Source organism: Gymnoscopelus braueri, assembly GCF_963280865.1.
Source record: "Gymnoscopelus braueri genome assembly, chromosome: 23".
NCBI classification, from domain to species: Eukaryota; Metazoa; Chordata; class Actinopteri; order Myctophiformes; family Myctophidae; genus Gymnoscopelus; species Gymnoscopelus braueri.
In genome coordinates, this window is record NC_137625.1 from 20,896,448 (window position 1) to 20,920,676 (window position 24,229).

Genomic DNA, 24,229 nt, shown 5'->3' on the forward strand with positions numbered 1-24,229 from the left:
TGTCTTTTCAACCTGGATCAATAAGTCTGACTTTGGCTCTGTTTGTGAATATAGTTAGGCTGATCTCTGCCCCTGGATGCTGATCCAGAGCTTGCTTTCTAATCGATCCCTCATCTCACTGCAGGAGATTGGGGTTCAGGAGGGTATAGCGTTATATAGGACCCAGCCTCTCCCAGCCAGAGAGCACAAATGGAAACCCCGCAGGAAGGGGACCCCAACTGTCGCGTGCGAGGTTAACCACTTTCAAACTGGCATTCCCATTTTGGGCATGACTTTATAGACAGAATGTTCCAAAACTGTCGTATGAAGTAGATCAGGCTTAAGCATTGAACGTATTTATTATCTGGAGAGCGCACAGGAAATCCCTGCACACTCATTTCAATGAGACTTGCTCACCCAGCACATACTGTACTCCTTCCCGAACACCCAGAAGTATCTCTCTCCTTGCTCTTTATGCGTCTACATCACAAACTAGCTCCACGTGCGAGCCCTGTGAGTCAGGCCCATTGCTTGCAGTACCAGAATACCACACGGCTTGGGCTTAAGGGGTTAAAGGTCAGATTGGGACACAGGAGGAGTGTAAAATCAAACAATGGGCTGTGAAATGTGTGGAAAGGGATGCTGCGGGATGCTTCCCATACATAATGGTCTATATGTGGATGTTACGTGTGTGTGTGTGTGTGTGTGTGTGTGTGTGTGTGTGTGTGTGTGTGTATCACAAGTTGTCTCTAGTGAATATAAACTGTAAAATCGGGGGTGTCAGTTAAAGTCGGAGAGTCCACGAGGGTCCATTTTTGTAAAGGAGTGAAACTCTCAGAGTTTAAATGACAGTCCAGATTGTGCTGGGTGGTCATGGCCTCCCCTCCTGGCTACAGATACAATATACAAGTCAATGTCCTATTGACTGTCTGTGGGGAAGCAGACTAAAGTGCTGCAGTGGCAGGTTGTGTGCCCAGACAGGGGGAGCTCTGTGAAAGCTTACTTCTTTCTCAATCTGCGGTCCTTCTCAGCTTGTGTGCCCAGCTTCCCCACCCCCATGTCCTGGCCCGCCATGTCGGGGTCCAGGAAGGTCGCTGGGAAGGGATGGAGAAATAGATACATGTCAGTGTGGGAGCTATGTCATTGTGCATGTATTACTATGTACATACAATACTGCTGAACTATCAGAATGTAACGTATATGAGAAAATACTGCCAATTTAAAATGTATTAACATAAAAAAATGGAAAATATTTATATGATATTAATGATAATAGAGTCTTTTTATATAATTCTCATGCTCATTGCAGAGGAGATGGAGGTCAGCACCCTGTGGTTGAAGTTTTTTTAAATTTGAAGGCATTTTGGCAGTTCATGATTTAATGCCTTTGAGGTGGAAAGTTCTCTCATGGAAACAGGTTGTGGGGATATCAGGTTTGTTTTTTGCAGTTGAGATGAATGAAAATGCCAATTTCTTAAATTTTCACAATAAATCATTTTAAATGAGTGAGATGTACTTCTCCACAACCTCTAAAAGTTAACGTTCCCTCCATTTCCAGCACACTACAATGGCTACCATTTCCTTCGCACATATGAAAACCTATCCAGTCTCCCTTTATTACCTATTGACCTCTGTGTTTGCTTGAACCAATTTGTATACAGTAGTAGGCCTATATGGTCATTGTACAGTTTGTCTGCACAGAATACTCTGTATACTGTGTTGACCACTCAGTACGTACCTTGTGGATCTACCATGACGTGTCTCTGTGCCATGTGTCCCATCCGGCCTTTTTCCTTCTTGCCAAATAGCCGTCCGATGGAGGACTTGATGCCTTTCTTCTTGGGCTGCTTGTGGAGGGAGTCCTGGCTGCTGGCTACGCTGCTCAGAGCACTGGCCTCAGCGTCCAGTGAGGCAGCAATCCTAGTATCATAAAAATAAAAAATAAATCTCAGAAATAGTCACAATCACAATGAGGGAGTCTCCTAGCCTAACTAAATAATCCAATTCCATACATGACTTATGCATACATCAATACAAAAAGGACCCCATCATTTGAAAATATCTTACTAGACAGTAATTGACTCGCACACAGATGCATCCTACTGTATTTGAACTCTAAGCCAATTCTTTGGCCAGCTTAGTACCAGCTTAAATCCACAAAAAAAACGCTGATTCTCTCAAGATCTTCTGGAAACCTACAGTACAGATTTGCCTACATAAACAAAAAAGATTCCCTCTGAGGATACTGGGAGGAACAAAGTCTAAAGATTTGCCTGTTTTTGAGGTATTGAGGGAAAGTGCACTTCTTCAATCTTATGTAACATGCACAACTCACTCTGAGAGACACTTTCATGGACTTATTAACGCCCTCTCAAAACGAGAACCTTCAAAGTGGGCTCTCATGGGGAGATTCAGAATAACGACCAACTGCCTTGGCCCGCAAAGTCTAAAACTTTACTTCAGTGACATAATTGTATTACGAATAGCAGGCTTTGTCAAAATAAGGCTAGATTAGCACTCCTGCCAGCGTCACCATTGCTGTCCTAATCTCTGCATTAGGACAGCCGATGGCTTGGAATAAACTCCCATTACACCTAAAACAGGCACCCTCTGTAGACAGCTTTAAAGCACAGCTCTAGACTTATTTCTTCACTCTTGCTTTTAGTAGATTTTTTTCTAAATCTCTGTGTTGTTATTCATGTCTTCACTGTTTTGCTTGATTCACTGCCTTTTTGTTTTGGCCATTATTTTTTGCCATTATTTTAAATGGTTTTAATGTTGTTTTTGCTTTTGCTCTTCTTTCTTTTTGCTTTATTGTTAAATTATTATTGCTTTTTAAAGCACTTCTGCTTTATTTATTTTTGTATTAAATTTTTTTGCTCTGTAAAGCACTTTGAGCTGCATTCATGTCAGGAAAGGTGCTATATATAAACTAGAAAAAGTGCTCCTTGGAGCACAGGTCTCCGCCAGGTCAGGTAAGTTATTGTGGCCTCCTGGTGCCGCTATAATAGGCTAATGTGAAAAGAGTGCCATTTCTTTTTAGGCCTTTCACAGCAATCGGACACTGCATTAAAGGGATTGTAGGCAACATTAAGCCTACATTTTATGAATATTTATATATATTTTGCATTTTTCCCCCTCTATCAGCCACTATATAATGATGCTGGGGTGTTTTTCTGCATTGAAACACAGTCCTCTTTCTGAAATCCGTATTTTCCCTACAATTTATGTTTTGACATCCGAGTATCCGGGACGTAAATGCATGGACGCGCATGTGCGCGTCCGTGCGTGTCCGTGTGAAGTGTTCGGGTGAAACCGAATGGGACCGAGTGCAGCCGACAAAAATGGAACGAGCCGCCATTGTTTTCTCTGTAGGCAGTTTATACTTCTTACTTTCGGTTTTAAAACGCTCTCAAACTTATTTTTTGAGGCACAGAATTTACTTTTAAGATATCGTTTGGATAGAATTTAGTTGTCTAACTTCATATATGTGGTCAATTTATCATGAAAGAGCCTATTTAAAAATACAAATTCAGAGAACCGGCAGGGGCGGTCAGTGACACGCATTGTATCCGAATAAAGCAACCTATTTTCGGCATGGCCCGTTTAGAAGTCCCCCCTGCGTCACCCCCTGGTGGTCGGGGAAACGAACTGCTGATGAGGAGAGGGGGGGGGGGGGGTAGTGGAGGTGCGGTGTTTGACAATAGTTTTTTTCTTTTTTTAATCTCTGAACTCGCCTACAATCCCTTTAATGATTTGAGGCATTTTGTGATTTTTTTTGTTGCTAAATTAGACCTGCTGGTGGCACTATAACAGGTCAATGTGAAAAGGGTGGCATTTCTTCCTCGGCCTAGTGGGAATGTGCGTGCAAAATTTCCGTTGACTAGTCATCATTGTGAGTTTTATTCTGAAGTTCCGCCCCAGGAATCTAATTTAGTTGATGCTTATCGTGCAAGACGAAACGACGAATGAAGTGGCCATGTTTTTGTGTCAAAAAGGCTGGATAGCCGAAACGTCTGTAGAGGAATAAAATAAACTAACTCACTCTTGTCACTCTGAGTGCGACAGTCACTTTTTTAAATGTCATTGTTCTAAGAGGATAGCGCACCAGAGGAGTCAGAGCGTGGCGGTAACAAAATGTTTATCTACCGTTTAGAACTATACGTAGAATTGTATATGGATGTATATGGTCATACTCACAGGCCTGACATCCATATACAATTCTACTTATAATCGTAACAGGCTTTTTTTTTCTCTCCCTGGGAAGTAGGCTTCTTCTTCTTCCTGTCGTGTCCACAAGACAGTCAGTTACAAGGCTTGGCTCTATTTGGGAATCGATGAGATGTTTTCTAAATTATATAAGCAACACAATACACACTAAAAATAAAGCTAACATTTTAATTGGGCGTCAATATAACGCATTGCGCTGTAATGTGTTGTGAGCTTGTAGCTATTTTGGGCACAGAACACCTGCGTGCAACTCAGTATCGCCACTGAGTCACCGACAACAACATTAAAACCAGGACCCGCTGACATTCAGAAGTTCTGCACTTCCTACTATGAGACCAGCAGTGCAGAGCGAACGGAAACACATTTTTACATCCATAAATTATCAACTACGATCCAGCATTCACACTCTTCATAAGTTTCACTTTAGCAGTTTCTTGAGTTTGCTTATGAGGGGACATACATATATAAATAGTTATATAGACTTGAATAAACATGGAATAAATATCTTAAAGGTTTCATGACATTCAGTTTTACCACACATTAAAAGTCTTTGTCATGGTACTTCAAACGTGTAAAAAAAGTTTTAACAAAAAAATCCACTCCAGTGATCCATGGCAGGTGTTTTTCTCTCACATTTCTAAAGCCTTTTCAACTGCAATGAAAAAATAAATCTTTGCCTGCGGGTGTCGCTGTTGAGGGATTTTGCCTGTCAATCATCGCCTCTACTCCGCCCCCCCAAAGGAAAGGATAGCGGAGGGGAGGGGTGAGGAGGAGAGTGGGCGGGATTAATGGCCTGTGACTTCACTGCCCAAGGGCCAAGCTCAGATTACTTTTCAGCCTATTTATTCAGAAAACCCCAGACCACAGAAAATCCACTGAATGTTCAAAGTTCAGATTTTTTGGGTGTAATTGACGTCATAAAACCCAAAATAAAACGTAAAAAAAAAAAAAAGTGAAAATGAATGTCATAGAACCTTTAATAAATGTCCCTCACTATTACACCCTACGTGGCCAACAACTTGTCTGCATGGTTACCAGACCTAATGGAAACCCAATGGTAGCAGCTTGCTGCTCCATCAACACGGCTAACAATGGTAACTAGGGGTGTGACGATATATCGTCCCGCGATATATCGCGATACGTTTTCGTGACGATATGTATCGTTTTCGTTTTTTTTTCAATGCAATAATAATAATGCAAAACAGAAGTATTTGTTTGAATTTGCTCTTTTTTAAATTTGCATATATTTTCATAAGCTTTTTTTCCACCCCATATATTTTCATAATACAAAAGTGCCATATATCGTATCGTATCGATATCGTGAGACCAATATCGTGTATCGTATTATGAAATGAGTGTATTGGCACACCCCTAACTATCCATTTCACAGTTAACTGTGAAAGAACAACAAAAGTGGTTCTGACTTGGCATGCCATTAAAATTTAACACACGTCACTCTGTCTCCAGGTCTAGGATGTAGGCGAGAAATACAATGCGGCTCCAAAAATAGAAACAATCTTCTACTCTGAGAAAATCTTCTGCTTTTAGGGGTGCATTAAGATCCAATTACAGTACAGCCCTTTTCACCTCTCTTTTGCCTTGATGTTTACCTACCCTCGTGCGTCATTGTGCGAGGAGGCTGGCAGTGTGTGCGTCATGCGGACGGTGCGCGGCGTGGAGGGAGGGGAGGTCTCACACACGATGGTGGCCTTGTCCTCATGGCCATCCTCGTCCACTGCGGCTATCTGAGGGAGTACAGGGCATGAAGAGGGATATTAGCGTGGTTCCGTCTTTTCAACAGAACAGTGAGGGGGGGGGGGTCCTTACAGCAACTACAGTATGTGCCATTTGCGCTATCAACAATTTGCAGACCACATCTTGAACAGTTGCTGTACAAGAAATATAGCTTCAGTACTTTAAATAACATAAAAATGTAACTTTCTTGCACTTATATGTATACAGTATGTATAAATATGACATGCAACACATCATGTCTTATATTGTGTTTTATCTTTTGTCCAAATAAACATCTGGAAAATCACTGCTATGTTATAAAGAAACTGAAAATGTACCTTTCTCCTGTGTTTCCGCAAATCACTGGGCTATTGGGCAGAGGAGAGAAAAACAACAAACAACATCATCATCATCAATATGTGTGGGTTAAGGCAAAACCAACACGACAGCAACGATGCACTGGCAATAAATTAAAGGTGCCCTGTCATTTACACATCATATAACATTAGGCACACATGAGTTGCTCTTCAATGCCAGAGGACCAATCTAAGATCAATAGTGTGGGAGAAAGACTGATTGGTATGTCATTTGATAGATCAATAAAATCAAACACCTTTTCCTTTAAAAGCCCTTGGGTATGAAGACATTCACACACTGGTTAGAGTACATTGTGTGGGAGTATCTTTTATTTTTAGCATGTTTCTTTTTTCTTTTTTTATAAAACTCTCCATAGGGGTAACTTGAGTGACAGATGGATTCAAGAGGAAAGACAGTCAGAGAGAGAGAGAGCAAGAGAGCGAGAGAGAGCGAGAGAGAGAGAGAACGAACGATGGAGTTGGAAATTGTTTTGAATAATTCTGAAATCAGTCACGTTGGTTAGCTCAGTGTTGATTACAGTTTGTGTCACATGCCATATAACACCAACAGTGTTGGAATAGTTACTACAACATAGTAATATGTTACTTATTACATATTACTTGTTTAAAAAGTAATGTAGTTACTTTACTTATTACTCCCTGCCAAAAGTAACTAGTTACTTATTACTTAGTTACTTTTTTTTTCTCGCCCCCAGTAATTGCATCCTTTCTCCCCAAAAGTCTGACTTTGCATTTTCAACATTAGCAGTTTTTTTTTTTCTCTTTTCTGCAGCCTACATTGTAAAATCCTCATTGTTGATTTAACTCTGAAAAGTGTTCTGTACACATGACGTGTCCATTTGGTTCTATTTGTACACTCATTTCAATTATATTAACACTAAGACTTTTACTGTGTATGAATTCATAACTTACAGACTAAATGAAAACCATTTGACTATGAATTGAATACTAAGGACCTCAATGGAAACAAGACCGCAAGGACTTTTTTGGAAGTATTTTAAATGTATTTCATGTATTTTTTGCCTTAAAAAATATTCAAATTCAAACACCCGGGCTCAAACAGATAATGACTCATCATGAGACACAATCTTGGAACAACTTCTGTTGTTTATTAAACAAAATGTATTCTAATAAAATAAAAAAATAAAAAAGCCCCCATAGCAACACATATCATCGTGGCAGAATGTAGGAGCAAATGCAAGTAAAAAAAATATGTGTGTATATATATATATATATATATATATATATATGCCACAGTCAGTGACCTATATATATATATATATATATATATATATATATATATATATATATTGAAAATAGCCAACCTACAAGCTTACGGCGCGTCTTCATTGGTTAACAAGTCGCTTATAATAAGCAGACATGGCAACACTGTTTGATCCGGTTTAAGGCCCGCCCTTCCGCAGCTGATAATTCACACATAGGGCGCGTTCGAAAATCACGCACCGGAGCACACTCGCCTATTAGTTTGTATTGGCCAGTGCGCTCAGTGCTGTATTTTCGAACGCACCCATAGACAAGTGCGCAACGTTTCCGTATCCGCTCTAGACCGGATCAGCAAGCAGCCTGCATAGCAACTGGATCCCAACCAGTCTACCATTATATCAATTGACCAAAAACAACACAGGATCAAATAAACACACTCAAACCCAGAGTACCACCAAGGCTCGTGAAAAAAAGTAATAAATTACTTTTTGAAAAAAAGTAAAGGTAATAATATTACTCAAAACATGAAAGTAATTAGTTACGTTACTAGTTACTGGGAAAAAGTAATAATATTACTTTAAGTTACATTTTACTTTAGTTACTTTCCAACACTGAACACCAAACATAATTTTCTGGGCAACATTGCTTGCAAAAAGGCTGCACTGGTTTCTAGAGTCCTAGAAGTGATTGTATAATGTTGCATTAAATCACTCAATGGTTTAGGGCCAAAACACATCACTAGCTAGCTTTTAACATTATCAACCTTTGAGAAGTCTCAGGTTGTCCGGGAAAAGTCTACAACTGTAACTAAACATGGAGAGGCAGAGTTTAGTCAACAACTTACTGTATAGACAGTACTTGCCTACTATGACATGCCCAGAATAGAGATGCTAGGGTTCATGTGGAAAGCCACACACACACAGGTCAAACAAACTCACAGAGGATTTGAGCTCTGAAAGGATCTTACTTTTAAATCCAGACCAAAAACTTGGATTCTCCACAGCTTTTGCACATTTACAAAAATTATACTTTGAGCTTACAAATTCAATTTAGACTTTTTCTTTTAGTATTTTCAATGGTGTGATTTTATTGTATTATGTATTCTTCTATTTTATGCTTATTATTGTATGCTTAGCTCAACTAGGCCTACATGAAAACCATCCCTATTCTGGGGTGAAAATAGCAGATCTACAAGCTCACAGCACATGTCAGATTGCAACGTGTTGTGAGCTTTTACGCAGATCGGCTATTTTCAGCAAAGATATTTGGTGTAGGCGCGTGTGTGTGTGTGGGAGGGGAAATGTGCTATGAACTTTTCTTGCCTTTTCTCACTTCAAAATAATGCTTACTACTTGAGATGGTATAATGTTCAAACTGGCATCAGAGTACATATTGGGCTGCTTTAAACATATGGTGCACTTGGCACAGGTGCCAAGCCAGCAAACATTTCCTTGAGGGTATTTAAAATTCAAGGCTTTTAATGGTAGAAATGCTAGAAGATCAGTCTTTGTTAAAGTGCTTACTGGTACAAGTGGAACAAAAAGAGGGGAAAAATCCCTGTAAATGAACAAATGTGCATGCACACGCACGCACAAGCATAATGCTTGCACTCAAATCAAACTGTGCTTTGTGATGCCTAGGCATCTAACTCCATCCATCATAAGCACTAACTCACGCTGAGAAAACCCCCATCACTTTTATAAGTCGTTTTAAAACTATGCTAGTTTTGAAATATCAGTCATCATGGGTCACGTAAGGCCACATCTATTGAGGTTTACTCTCCTTTAGGTCATAAAACAAGACTCGAATGAACTAAGAGATGAAACACTGTTTAACTGCTCTTCTAACGGTACAGCAGAGGGTGATTCTATTGAATCATGGAGCCCATTTATTCTCCAAGGCTATAGACCTGTGTGCTTGTGTGTGAGTTGGTGTGAGAGAGAGAACGTGTGTGTGTGTGTGTGTGTGTGTGTGTGTGTGTGTGTGTGTGTGTGTGTGTGTGTGTGTGTGTGTGTGTGTGTGTGTGTGTGTGTGTGTGTGTGTGTGTGTGTGTGTGTGTGTGTGTGTGTGTGTGTGTATGTGAGTGCTACGGGTGAGATGGAGCTTGGATGCCAGTGCAGTGACGGACCAGTGTCATGACTCCCATGCGCTCCATGTCTCGCGAGGGGCTGCGGGGGTCCAGCTTCGGGGTGGAGTGTCCGCTAGGCGGCGAGGAAGAGGCCAGGGAGGAGGCGGTGGCCGAGGCAGTGATGGAGGCTCCGTGGTGGTGCATGCGGGCCAGGTTGAGGCCCTCCAGGCTGACGCAGGAGACGCGGTTCTCTATCTCCTCCGCCCGCAACTCCGTCGACTCCTTCTCCTCCTGTATCAGCCTGGCCAGGACAGAGCAGAGGAAGAGGAGGGAGAGGAGGGGTGGTGATGATGCATGTGCGATCGTGTTCCATCGCTTTATGTCAACCCTGGCGTATTAAATAAATTGCATTAAATTGCATTTATAATGTACTTTACTTATGAGGCTTCATAACCCTCGTAATAAATGTTTATGTTATATATTATGCAAAACAACTTATAACAAGGTTTATTAAGTATTATATGTGCTGGTCATAATGCATTATAAGTTCAGAGGAACAGCACATTATAACTACCATACTTAGTCATTTATAAAGTGTCTTTGTACATAAAGACACTTTATGTACAAACAAAATGATGTGATTGTGTGCCATCTGATTAGCTGGAGCTACATTGCTTACTAGCCTGCCTTGTTTTTTATTTATCCTGCCCTAGTTTTTAACTTGAACCAAAAAACAAACTAAAATTTCAGCCTAGGGTTTCAACCCCCTTTAAATGGTTAACAGCAAACATGTCACGATACGGGGGCATTTTACAGTTGTGTATTATGCAGACAAGAGTCCAGTGTTGATCAATGTCAGCTTGGATCAAATAATATGAAGCATACAAAAGATTAACGGATTAACTATTAAAAACAGTCAGCTTAAAACATTTGCTAACGTGAATGTTTTTCTTGTGGCAATTTGAAACAGAAATCCTCCAAGAGCCCATATAAGATGCTCTAATTACAGACCAAAGTGAGGAGATTAAAGGTCTAAAACTCAGTTCATTAGCTACAGCCATAGCAAGGATCTGACTTGCTAATTAAATGAAAGCTTAATTCCCGGGACTTGATCGCTATCTCCCATCAGAGGTGAACTCTGTAATTGTAGTTACACGCACGCTTTTCCTGAATGCAAAGTGCCACTGTCTCTATCGATTGTGTTGCAAATGAGCAAAGAAGGCTGAAAGCCACATTAACCACACTTGAGAAAGTACTAATAAACTTTATCTCTGGGTGCTGAATACTAATCTATCAGCATGAGATAATTAGAATAATAACTGAGTCGCATATTTTCAGAACCTTTTCGACGCTGACAGGCTGCATAGCTGGGAATGAAGATGCCATAAGAAACCATAATCAGATGGAAAATAGTGGAAATAGTGATTGCAGATGCAACTAGAAAAAGTGCTCCTCGGAGCACAGGTCTCCACCAGGTCAGGTAGGTTATTGTGGGCCAGCAATGTTCGAAATGCTCCAATCAGGATGGAATATGAAAAATCGGACAGATCCGTCTTGATCACATGACTATAGAGATAATGTGTACCGATTTATGTGATGTTTGTCTGTAGGAGTAATATCAAAACATTTGTTTAGCAAAAATCGTCTTCCTGGTGGCGCTATAACAGGACAATGTGAAAAGGGTGGCATGTCTTCCTTGGCCTAGTGGGAATTTGCGTGCAAAGTTTCACGGCAACCGGACACGTTTATGATTTGAGGCATTTTGTTCAAAACGGACCACTCCTGCAAACTTTGGAAGGCAATCATAGCCAATAAGGATGGAATATGGAAAATCTGAAAGACCAGTTTGGCTAAATGACTGTAGAGATACTGTGTACCGATTTGCGTGATGTTTGGACAAAATCTGGTTGCATGTGAAACATTTTCGGCAGGTTCTGCTCTGGCATCCAGGGAGAGTGTGTGCACAGTTTCACGTCAATCGGGCCAACGGGGCCGGAGATTAGCTGTCCACAGACGGACAGATGGACGGACGGACGGACACACGGACAGGGTGCAAAACATAGTCTCGACCATGCCTTCGGCCTAGCGGAGACAATAAACATTACAACGAAGTTATCCCCTGGAAACATAACCTCGTTCCCAGCCTTTACTCATCCTCGAAGAGAAAAGCCTGGTCATGACCTTATGCAGAGAGTGTCTATAGGGGCGTTAACAGATTTGTAAAGCGTCAACGTCATTTCCTTGGGCGGTACTTCCGCCAAATTCCGGTACTTCCGTTAAGACACTCAACCGGCTAGGTCTTGCCCAGTGTGCTGGAAACACGAATATACAAGCTCACAGCGCGTCAATTCGTGCCGCACTGCCAGCTTGTACATCTGCTATTTTGGAAAATTTTTGAAAAATCTTCAAAGAATTACTGGTTTAGAAGGCATTTGTAGAATCGGCCTCAGGTCTTAACGGGTTAAAAAGAAAACTGCAAAAAGCATCTGTTACCGTATCTCCTTGTTGATGGCATCCAGCTGTTCCTGCAGCATCATGGCCAGCGTTTGTGCATCAGAGTGGCCGCCGGGTGAGAGCAGATCCATGGAACTGAACATCGTCTCGCGGTCGTCGTCGTCGATGTCCGACATCTCCGTGTCGCTCTCAAAAGGATGGCTGTGGACCCCCAGCTGCTGTGAACGCCACTCATGCTCCCCGAGCGATTTAGCCTGGAGACAGAGACAGAGACGGAGGTTGCCACTGACCATCAGGGTTGCCAGATCTGCTTATTATAATTTCCCCGCAAGATTCTATTTGAAAATAGCCGATCTACAAGCTCACAACGCGTCGCATCGCGACGCGTTGTGAGCTTGTAGATCTGCTATTTTCAAATAGCTGATGTATATGTTAAAGTAGTCATGTGGCCCAGAGTCGCTTCTTTTCTCCACCACCATATCCGGAAGTACGGGGCAGGACAGCGGGACCACCATCGAACCCAAAAGTCTCTGCTGCGGAGCTGGGCCACTGGACACCGGGCCTACATCACCCCGAGACGGCCTACACTGCCCCGGAGTGGAGATATCTACCAGCGGCCACACTGCACTACCAGGGACTGGGACCATCGAGCCCAGAAGTCTCTGCTGCGGAGCTGGGCTGCTGGACACCGGGCCTACATCACCCCCATCCCCCCAGGATCAAGGCATAACACCTCCTCAAGCCCCAACCCCCCCTCCCCCCACGTCGAAACCTCCCACCAAGGTAAAACACAGGAACCCGGTATTCAAAAAGCACAGATCCACCAATATTTTTCAGACACTAAATCAAGCTAAAACTGTGTGGGACCCCTGGTGCAAACTGAAAGGGCTGTTTTGCGGCCACTTAAACATTCGGAGTATGAAGAACAAAAAAAGTGAAATTGAAAACCTGCTTGTAAATTCAAACATTGACTGTTTGGGACTGACGGAAACTTGGTTGAACCAATCATCCCCAGATGCTCTAGTAAGCATGCCCGGGTACAATGTCTTCCGACGGGACAGAGGTACAACAGGGAAGGGTGGGGGGGCCCTGCTTTATGTAAAAAGCAGCTTGGAGTGTAGACAGATTACATGGCCAAATGAGATCAAGGCAGTGTGTGTCGGTGTGGAAATCACACTCTCAGCTGAGATGTCGTTTACCTTAATCTGTTTATACCGCCAACCATCAGCCAAGGTTGAAGTCTATGAGCAACTAAAATCTATTCTGACAGCCTGTGACTTTAACAAAGAGGTAATATTAATTGGTGACATAAATGTAAATTGGGATGACAAGAAGATTAGGAAAAATCTCAAACAAATAACAGATTACTACAATCTCACTCAAATGATAGAGCAGCCTACGAGAATCACTAGCCACTCAGCAACTAGAATTGATCTACTGTTTTCCAACAAAGTGGAAAGAATCACCAAAACATATAATTTCCTAACAGGTCTGTCAGACCATAATATAATATTTTTTGCCAGAAAACTTTCAAAACAACGGTTCAATAAAACCCAGCCCCAACCATTGGTCAGCACCATCCCAAAGAATGTACAACACAGCTTTGAGGTTGCCCTAAAAAGGGTTGAGTGGGATGACATCTACACATGTGGTGATGATATTGAAATGGGATGCAGTATTTTATTGTCCAAAATACAAAGTGTAATGGAATCTTTCACCAGGAGGAGGAGACAAAGGAAAGGGCAAAAAATTACCCTACCCTGGGTTGATGAAAATTGTAGAGCTCTTATGAAAAAAAGAGACATACTACTTAAACAGTCATTAAAATCTGGTTTAACAACTGACAGACAGAAATTTGCCCATGTACGAAACCAAGTCACCCAATTCCTAAGGAAGGCAAAAGCAACATTTTACACCTATATCATAGAGAGTGCAAAAGGAAATGGTAAGAAAGTCTGGGAGTGCATAAACAAACTGACAGGGAAATACTACAAACAGAACAATAATAGCTTAGAACTAAAAATAGACAACGCCCTGGTGAAAGATCCCCAAACCCTTGCTAGTACCCTAATTATGTTTTTTCTAAACTCTGTCAAAGAAATAACACAAATGTTTAATCCATCAAAGTTTGTACCCCGCCCTGTCCAAAAAGACCTCCCCATCTTCAATCTGGAGGAAATTACGGAAACCGAGGTGGCAAACATCATCAAATCACTAAAAGCATCAAAAGCTAAGGATGCCTATGGGCTCGATACAAACTTTTTAAAAACAAATGCAGATGCTCTGGTGGCACCGATCACACATCTGGTAAATCTGTCCATCAGACAACGCACTGTTCCTCCTCAATGGAAAGTTGCGGTAATAACACCAATCTACAAATCTGGCGCTAAAACTGAAATATCAAATTATAGACCCATAAGCATCCTACCAGTTATATCAAAGGTGGCTGAAAAGTGGATTGTCAAATCTATCATCAAACATCTAGACAAAGGCCACACCCCACTGCATCCCATGCAGTTTGGGTTTCGGGCCTTTCACTCCACTGAATCAGCAAACTGCCTATTCATAGAAAAATTGAAATGTGATTTGAACAGAGCTCCCTGTGCAATGGCGGTGTTCCTGGACTTCAAGAAGGCGTTTGACACCGTCTGTCACCAGGTCCTCCTGTCCAAATTAACACATTTTAATTTTTCCCCAGAAGCTATACAATGGTTTAGTTCCTATCTATCCACCAGAAAACAGTGTGTAAGTGTAAACAGTGTTAAATCCCCCTACCACACCTGTTCGGTCGGTGTCCCCCAGGGCTCAATACTAGGTCCAATTCTGTTCTCACTGTACATAAATGACCTACCTGAAGTATGTAATAATCTACATGTCCAGATGTATGCAGATGATGCCGTTGTACTTGCCCATGGTAAAAGCTATGCAGAGGTGTCAATAATCTTAACCTCAGCTCTGACAAGCATTCAAGACTGGCTTATAGATTCATGTCTGCTCCTGAATGCCAAAAAGACAGTCTGCATGGCCTTCTCCAAAAGACCAGTTGTGTTGGAGTCCTCAAATGTGTTTCTGGGTGGGGAGGAACTTGAACTTGTCCCAGAGTTCAAGTACCTCGGAGTCATACTAGACTCAACCCTAAATTTTAAAAAACATGTGAAGAAAGTCACAAATACGATTAAATTCAACCTTCAAAATTTTAAACAAATTAGACCCTTCCTGACAGTTGGAGCTGCCAGATCGTATCTTCACTGTATGATCCTATCACACATTGAGTACTGTTTTACAAACTGGTCTTGCACAGGCGTGACGATCCTAAAACCCATCGAACAGCTCTACAAAAGTGCGCTCAAGGTGTTTGACAGGAAGCCTCACTCTTATCATCATTGTAACATACTCAGGAGGCTCAATTTTTTTAGCTTCGACAATTTCAAAAAGTTCAAACAGGTTGGGGTCATATACAAGACCTTACATGGTCTGTGCCCGCCCCCCCTAAGGGAATTCATTAAAAGGAAGCCTGAAAGAGGAATCAGTACCAGAGCAACCACTCGAGGAGATTGTGAAGTGCCGCACCGGCAAACAACCTTCGGTCAAAATGTCCTCTCAGTACAGGGTTGTGTAGCATGGAATGGCCTTCCTCTACATATAAGGGATTGTGCTACATTTCCATCTTTTAAATTCAATGTGAAAAGATGGTTGCTTGAAAACCAAAGCTGCAACCATTTGTGATCATATTTTAGGTTTTTAAGGCTATGTGATGTAATGTAATTGTATTTCACCGTTTGTCTGTTTTCTGATGTTATTGTTTTTCTGTCTTTATGTTTTGTGTGAGGACTGCGGATGAAAATTAGCATCTTTGCTAAATCCGGTGTATTTACGTTCATGTGACGTTCATTAATATGCTCTGTCCTGTCTAAATAAACAAATAAATAAATAAATAAATACATTTTGGGCTGGTTTTCCTAGACCTGGTTGCTTGTTTCTCTCACAGAATCTGGCAACACTGCTGACCGTGCACACCCAGGTAGAGGTGAGTGCACCTCATCTTCTCAACCAGGGACGGACAGACGAGAGTGAGTGATGGAGGCGGGACGGAGACAAATGGGACTTGCCTTGGTCTCGTGCAGGCCGACGCGACCTCTCCTTGGCCGGCGGATGACCTTGGCTGACCTGTAGTGGTCCGACTGGGTCTCCGCCAAGGAGCCCAAGGAGAAACGGAGCTCTGTTGACGTGTCCAGGTGCGACCTGCTCACAGAGACACGGGGTGGGGGGGGGGGGTTGTTGATAATAGACGAGTGAGTGATAGCCAAGGTGCTTTCTACGTGGTTAACTTGACAAAGTGGAAGCTTTAGTGTTCAAATAAGTTTTTGACATACTGAAGCCTTGCAATAAATCTCCTGTCTGTTTATTAAGCTCAAATCCTGCAGAGAGAAAACAGCATCTGGCCAAGCTGTGAAGCCGACAACAAAAGGATTTCAACGCTGTCGGGTGGAAACCTTGTATGTCCAAAACTTTTACTTTTCAGGACATGGAAAAAAGCACCAATGTTGTTATCATTTAGTCATAAGATCTTGTTAAAAATGTTCATTGTTTACATATTTATAGAACCCACAGATCTTTAGAACATTTCAGGAAATGGTTGAAATAGTTTTTTGAAAATGTCTGAAAAAAGTTAAATGACCTATGAAATAATTGTAAAGAAATGTAGGAAACAAGGGATATTTACCCATGACCCATAAACATGGGTCTGCGCGACCAAAATTGTATGCCTAAAATCAGTTTCAACCATAACATAAATTGGTCCTCACAGATAAGTGTAGTAATACAAGTACACACACACACACACACACACACACACACACACACACACACACACACACACACACACACACACACACACACACACACACGCGTGCATGTTGCCTGCCTACCGTGACAGGGTGGGTTCTGTGAGGGAGCCTGCCCTCATTCTGAACTGATCCAGCTCTGATCTGAGTTTATCAATTTCCTCGGCCAGGTGAGTCTGGAGGAAATGAGAAAAATGCCCTCAGACCATCTCACACATGTAATTAACAACTTAAACACGATATACTTAGTTGACCGGAGTACCCCCAGGTGTCTATCCTAGGCCCCCTCATTTTTTCCCTCTGCTCCAACCATCTTTGCCAAAGACAGCCGATCTACAAGCTCACAAGACAACGCGTTGCAACGCGTTGTGAGCTTGTAAATCGTCTATTTTAGGGACGCTAGGTTCATGTGGTTATCATCCCCAAAGTTATTATCATTGTCATAATGATGCACATCAACATGGTGGCATAGCTGAAAGTCTTTAGGGCTAATAACATTCATATTGTTCAATATTAACAGTTGGAGTATGTTCTAGTGTTTCACATCTCACTTTCACTCCCTTGAGTGAATCTTTTGATTATCCTCTCTGTAGGAGGTTTATAAAAAATTTAAAACCCACACCAACAACCACCCTCATTATTTCCCCATTAAAGAGTACTTTATTAAGCCAACTTCATGTCATTTTGTTGGGGAAAAGGGAGGCAATCATTTATTGATCTCGGCAACCTACTTTATCATGGATCGAGTCCTCGTACTGTTTCCTGTAACTTTCCGAGTCCTGGATTAACATGTTCTGCAAAGACAGAAGGGAACTCGTGTTACGCTAAATCGATGACCATTTCCTGACTAAACAGAACTTGCTATTGATGGCTTTTTTATCGACAAGGCGGTCATGTTGAACCTTCTCTTCTAGAGCAGCCATTCTCTCCTTCAGGTGGAGCTGCAGGCGCTCATTGGACTCCGTGAGGAGCCGGTCCACGGTGTCCGACAGCCGCTTATTGTGCTCCTCGTTCATCTTTTCTCTCTGCCGCGCCTGGAGGAGAAACACAGGGGAGAAACGGACTCTGATGTCATCATCAGGGGGCCATGCCATGTGTTTCACAAACTACAGCACTGATGGAATTTGTGAAATGTTGTGCAGGTGGGGTTTCATTGACATTAATCCATTCAATCCAGGAACACATCTGTGTCATTTTAGATTTATTTGGCTATTAAAAAATAGCAGATATACAAGATCATAGCTCACCGAGTGCCGCGCTATGAGCTTGTAGATCTGCTATTTATGAAAAAAAATTAAAAAAATTAAGCGAACATTTGTAACTAAAATCTTTGCTTCTGGGGGGAGGGGTCCCTGGAACTAAATATTTTGAGATGGGGGTCCGTGGCCAAATACATATCATTTTGGGGGTCCTTGACATGAAAAAAGTTGGAGAACCACTGATATTATAGCAACATAAGGTTTTTCAGAAAACTGTTAGGATTTAGCCATTTGTAGAATCACCAGAAGCAAAGATTTGAGTTACAAATGTTGGCTTTAAAAAGTTACTGTGTGTATATATATATATATATATATATTTTAGATTTGCACACATTTTCAAGATTTTTCAAAGAATTTGCAGATCTACAAGCTCACAGCACTCGGTGCTGCGCTATATGAGCTTGTATATCCAGGGGTGCACATAACTTTTTTGGTCTAGTTCTCAGGGGAGCACCTGGATATGTTACTTGGTGCGCACCAAGTAACCAATAAATAAATAAATACATTTTGCCGTGACACGTCTTGCAGGATGGATAAAAGAGGGATACATGGATAACTTGCCTGCTCCTGTTATCAATTGTTTTCACTATGTTGATGTGCTCTTTGCTTTTCTCATGCTTATCAAAAGCTGGGTGAATTCTTTGTCCCTGTATAAAAGGCGCTGCTTTTACCCGCCAGATTGGGATGTTTACGGCATATTTTGCACCATCACGGTGCGTTCATCATCGGTGACGAGTGCCTGTAACACAGCCAGCAGCTTGCTGCGTGCAAGTCGCACGACTGTCTGTGTGTCAGGATTCGAGGCCACACTCACACAATCACGTGCAGCATGCGTCCCCTCCCCCTCCGCCTAATGGCTGTGTATGGGGCGCGTATGGGGCCGACGCGCCCCATACAACGCTTTAGAATGATTGTGTGGCTTCAGGAAGTAAATTCCTGTCCCAGCGGTCCCAGCTGTTGGTACGCGAGAACGCTTCCCGTCGGCTTATGTGCCGCGCAGCATGCATTTTGACGACACATGCGCACCTGCGCACCAGTTATGTGCACCCCTGTGTATATTATCTGCTATTTTTTGAATAGCCAAAGAAATCTGAAAATTACACAGATGCGTTCCCGGTCTTAATGGGTTAAATTGGTTGGTGTGTCATCGAGTGCTGGTGCAAGCTGTCAAGCTCCTTCAGTAGCCTCTGGTTTCTAAGCGCGTAGCCTACCTTATAATAAGCTATACGGTTCGCTCTGTACCGCATCCCTGTGCAAAAACTCACCCTGAGAAGCTCCTGGTTCTTCTCCTCCAGCTGGCCTTCCAGGTGCCTCATGCGTTCCTCAATGCTACCGTGACGCTCCTCTGCCTACAAGTGAAACAAGAGCATGGACAAGAGGGAGAGAGGGACAGAGAGAGAGAGAGAGAGAGAGAAGGGAGCGCACGGTGACCAGCGGGCTTTAACAGCCAGCGGGCAAAACAAAAGCAAAAGCCGAGGCGACAGACACCCAAGCCAAAAAACAACACAAACAAAGCCTCTACTCCGAACTGAAAACACTGATAACACCTCTTTGGTTTAAGCATAAAGGAAGGAGGGCAGGTTGAAACAAAACAGAACCAAAAACAGACGAGAAGAATGACTGAGTCTGAGAAAGAGTTGCGCTGCCATCTATGAGCTCCAGCCAGATGTGCCATGCAGCTGTCCCATGGTGGCGGAACAACCAGAGTATTAAACCCCGCCGCCCTCCCAATAAACAACACCCACACAAACGCAGCTTGAGGTTTAACAAATGAATGAAAGGTCTGCCGTCTAAGTGAGCGATAGCTGCGAAGTCCTGCGGGGCTACCTTCCTAAGAATGGAGTTCATGTCTTGGAGTTTAGCTTCCATAACAAAGTGATAATCATCGGGAGAGGAGGAAGCAGAGCTGGAGTCGGACTACGTGAGCCGAGGAAGAGGAAGAGGGACACATTGGAAAGTCATGATGAGAAGGTGATGTACAGTAAATCTCTCACACAGGTTTTTGGTTTCTTTCTTTAAATTTGGGCAGATAAGAACATCTGGTGGAATATGCCACCTTCCTGTATCATTTGTGTGTGTGTGTGTGTGTGTGTGTGTGTGTGTGTGTGTGTGTGTGTGTGTGTGTGTGTGTGTGTGTGTGTGTGTGTGTGTGTGTGTGTGTGTGTGTGTGTGTGTGTCTCTTACCTTGGTAAGGGCTGCTATTCTCTGGGCCAGCTCAGCCTCTACCTCGGGCAGAGTCTCTGCCTTCCTCATGGTCTGCTGAAGCTTCTGCTCAGCAAGCTCCAACCGCTCTTGTAGCTGCCTGTTCTTTTCTTCCATCTGTAAACACACACACACACACACACAGCGTTTATCAAATACTCTTATCCAAAGCGACCCGACCTACAAGTGCGAGATCACAGTAAATGGCAAGAGAATGAGAAAGCAAAGATAATTGTGATTCGCAAGAAACTAGGATAAACATCAAACCTAGCATCTGTCTAAAACGTCTAAATAACATTCTTAGCATTTGTGGGCAAGAAACTAATCAAAATAACAAAACATATGTGAACAAGTAACCAACATTCTGCATATAATTAGCATCCATCAAAGTAGGCGACGACACACTTGTATCTAGTTTATTCCCAAATCTAATATTCCGACATCTCCTGCTCAAACTGAATATTACTGATGTACAGCTTTTCAGTCAGAGACACTTGAGAGGATTGACAGTATAGGACCATTTATTACAACAAATGGTTTCCCGGATCTAGTCTCCCCAATGAATACGAGCAGCAGGATGAATTCGCAAGAGAGTGCAATAAAAACCCTCACAAAATGAACAATATAGCTCAAAATGAGACATTCTGAAAGAGCCTGTAGGCATGTACAAATAATAGAGGTTGGGGAGGGAACAAGCGCTGAGCCCTGTGGCCATGTTGTGCTGATGACACAGGTTGTCACAAAGGCACCATCGCCATGTGACTGTGATTGCAGTCCACTTGCAATGTCACTTATTTATACATGTCTGATATCTGCTGCTCAGTGATGTCTCACCTGCAGAAGAGATTGTGATTCTTTACAGTATCTGCTCCTTGCTATTTTAACCACGCACAAGCGACTGCGATTCTACATCTACATCTGCTGCAATTTTTCATCTGCCGCAAATGTTCCTCCATCTGCACAAAGAGGCATTTCTCATTTTATCACTATGTTAACCGTAACATATATTTGACATGTCTCGTACTATATTATTGAGAGAAATGACTGCAAAGCGGAAGGCCCGCAACACTCCAGATTAAATAAAAGTCTACGGTGCACGGCTCAATAATGTCATGAAAGTGAAGGAAATAGCCAGCACACAATGGATGTCCTTTTCACATGGATTTATTTACCTCTCACGGACAGAGAGAGGTAAATAAAACCATGTGAAAAGGACATTCATTGTGTTCTGGCTATTTCCTTCACTTTAGTACTATATTATTGAAATTGTCTAACAGGTCTCTGATAAATGCATGACATCATTGCTACAGTATGCATGAACGTAACGTCATGCTTTAGTAAGCTTCAGTTAATGTTACATTGTAGAAGTAGACCATTATCCGTTTTTAAAACATTGAGCAAGGGATACATTATGTGTTTTGTAAGTGGCAAACGAGAGGCATACAGATGCTTCTCTCTTGCCATCACACACTGTGACTGAAATCCAACTGCCGGTGAGAGACTATTATTTCCCTGTCGTGCACAAAAAGGGTTTCACTGTCCCCCTCAACTGATCGGCTTTAAGCCGCTCCATTTTTGCTGACTGTTTGGCAGCCACCCCCGTCTGTGGCAAACACTCTGCTCCTCAACGCCCTGGCCCTGGCAGTTCAACACGCCATAATTAGACTGGCGCGAGTCATGTGCATGAGTGATAACACAAAATCCCCAGGATTCATTTCACTTGTGCAGCACAGAGTGTTAATTTAACCACATTATCTCTGGCATCACTATTTTGGGCATGTTATTTTGAAAAAGTAAAGAAATCTAAAATAGCAGATCTTGAAGCTCAGGAGGCATCATGATAAGGCATGTTGCTTGTAGATCGTCTATTTTTGCTATTCGTCGTGTAGGACTTATGACCTATTCTTCAGCCTGGGAAAGCAACATTGTGTGTGTGTGCGTGTGCGTGTGTGTGTGTGTGTGTGTGTGTGTGTGTGCGCGTTCACATTATTCTCCCTAGTTGCCCCTCCATCCGCCCTCTCTCTCCATCCCTTCAGCCCCACAGCAACCCATCTTCAAACAGCAGTAGGCAGACACTGGGGCGTGGCCGCTGGCACGACAACAAGTAAAACTCATTTACACACGCAGCGAGGAGTGTGGACATTATTATGTGCATGTATGTATGTACGTATGGTAGCACAGCCCGGCCAATAGGATTCTATAAGGTAATTTCTCTATTCTCTGGGGAGGTCGCTGGATGCGATGCCATTTATTTTATGGAGCGAGAGTTGTAGTCAAACCGCTTTTGTGACCAGCGGCTGGGGTGTCCTAGAACACCCCAAGGGCTGATGTCAAACCCAAGGGCGAAAAGGAGTTGCATTGGAAATAAAAAAGCTGCTCTTAGCTGGGGAATTGCTTAGTGCTACATTTATCTCGCACTGGGTGCCTCCTGCACTGCAAAACACACTGCTTCAGTGACACACAACCAAGGTGCAGTATGCCATGGTTGTGATTGTGCATACAGATCATTGCAGATTGTCTGTACATGTTTGGGCATCTGTGTGCGTGAGTGTGTGTGTGTGTGTGTGTGTGTGTGTGTGTGTGTGTGTGTGTGTGTGTGTGTGTGTGTGTGTGTGTGTGTGTGTACATGCTTGCTTATGTGATTATTACATTCTATCTATCTCCATCCATCTGGACCTCAGCTGGTGGTTGTAGCTGATATTACCTAACTGTCTTCCAACCTTTTCTGGGCAAGAAAATCATCAAGGGGATTAAATCCTGACAAGAACATAAGGACTTAAATCTTGCAGTAGCATCATTTGACACAGATTTACATGAATGATAGGAGTGCCTTGCACCTGGGCTTGTGTGTGTGTTTTAAACTCCCCACAAATAAATAAATTAATAAATGTAAAATCCAATTTGTTTTCATTTAATATAAGGTCAAGCTGTGCTCTCATTATTAAATTCTCTATGCTCTGCAGAATAATATCACACAGCCAGCGAGCTTCATGGTCATACTGTACTGTTGCAAACATGTCTGGTCCTTTAGAAATAAATGAACTCTTTCATATTAAAGCAAGAACGGCGCAGGAGGAGAGACTTTCTTGAAAAACATCCAATGTATATGTCCCTGGACGTTGAGACGGCATTTCACAGAATTGGATCGAACTATTTGTTTGCGGTACTGGACAAGTTTGGCTTTGGTCTGTCATTCATTTTGAGGGTTAGACTTCTGTATTCATCCTCCAAAGTAGCTGTAGTTTAGAAACAGAAACAGATGACGCGTTGTGGCAACCCCTAACGGGAATTAGCCAAAAGAGTGTTAAGAGTGTTAATAGTGATAACTATTGTTAGTGTCAAGAGTGTTGACAGTGTTAAGTATTGTTAGCGTTAAGAGTTGTTTTCTAGGGGAAAACAGGTGGTTGCTAAGTAAGTAAGTAAGCCAGGTAAGCCACCACCATGCTCTGGTCTACTCTAGGGTAAAACAGGTGGTTGCTAGGGTAAAATAGTGGTTGATAGGGTCTGATATGCAGTTCCTAAGTATGGGTAAGTAGTATAACAAAAAGTCAAACATATATTTAACTAGAAAAAGTGCAGGTCTATGCCAGGTTAGTTATTGTGGGGCAGCAATGTTCGGAATTCAGTCATGACTACAGACATAATGGGTACCGATTTGCGTGATGTTTGGGACAAAATCTGTAGTAGGAGTAATGCAATTTTTTGTGCAAAATTCAGCCTCCTGGTGGCGCTATAAAAGGCTGATGTGAAAAATGCAGGGCAGATGTTTTTCCTTGGCCTCTAGGGAGTGTGCGTGCAATGTTTCACACCGATCGGTCTAGTTATAGGTAAAAACGCGAATCGGCCTGTTATAGCGCC

At 42.4% G+C, this 24,229-nt stretch overlaps 1 protein-coding gene across 1 annotated transcript in view; it reads right to left on the reverse strand.

The window, feature by feature from the left end:
* The window catches only part of ppfia2 (PTPRF interacting protein alpha 2), a gene marked incomplete at its 5' end in the record, with an annotated part of 192,302 nt that overhangs the window by 23,293 nt on the left and 144,780 nt on the right, over positions 1 to 24,229 (reverse strand). The window contains 13 exons of the mRNA XM_080420769.1: positions 983 to 1,073; positions 1,718 to 1,899; positions 5,824 to 5,954; positions 6,282 to 6,311; positions 9,673 to 9,913; positions 12,106 to 12,320; positions 16,176 to 16,308; positions 16,995 to 17,086; positions 17,642 to 17,704; positions 17,813 to 17,944; positions 19,435 to 19,518; positions 19,997 to 20,086; positions 20,354 to 20,488. Of these exons, the coding sequence (XP_080276895.1) occupies positions 983 to 1,073; positions 1,718 to 1,899; positions 5,824 to 5,954; positions 6,282 to 6,311; positions 9,673 to 9,913; positions 12,106 to 12,320; positions 16,176 to 16,308; positions 16,995 to 17,086; positions 17,642 to 17,704; positions 17,813 to 17,944; positions 19,435 to 19,518; positions 19,997 to 20,086; positions 20,354 to 20,488 (1,619 nt within the window). The remainder of the gene's footprint in view (positions 1 to 982; positions 1,074 to 1,717; positions 1,900 to 5,823; positions 5,955 to 6,281; positions 6,312 to 9,672; positions 9,914 to 12,105; positions 12,321 to 16,175; positions 16,309 to 16,994; positions 17,087 to 17,641; positions 17,705 to 17,812; positions 17,945 to 19,434; positions 19,519 to 19,996; positions 20,087 to 20,353; positions 20,489 to 24,229) is intronic.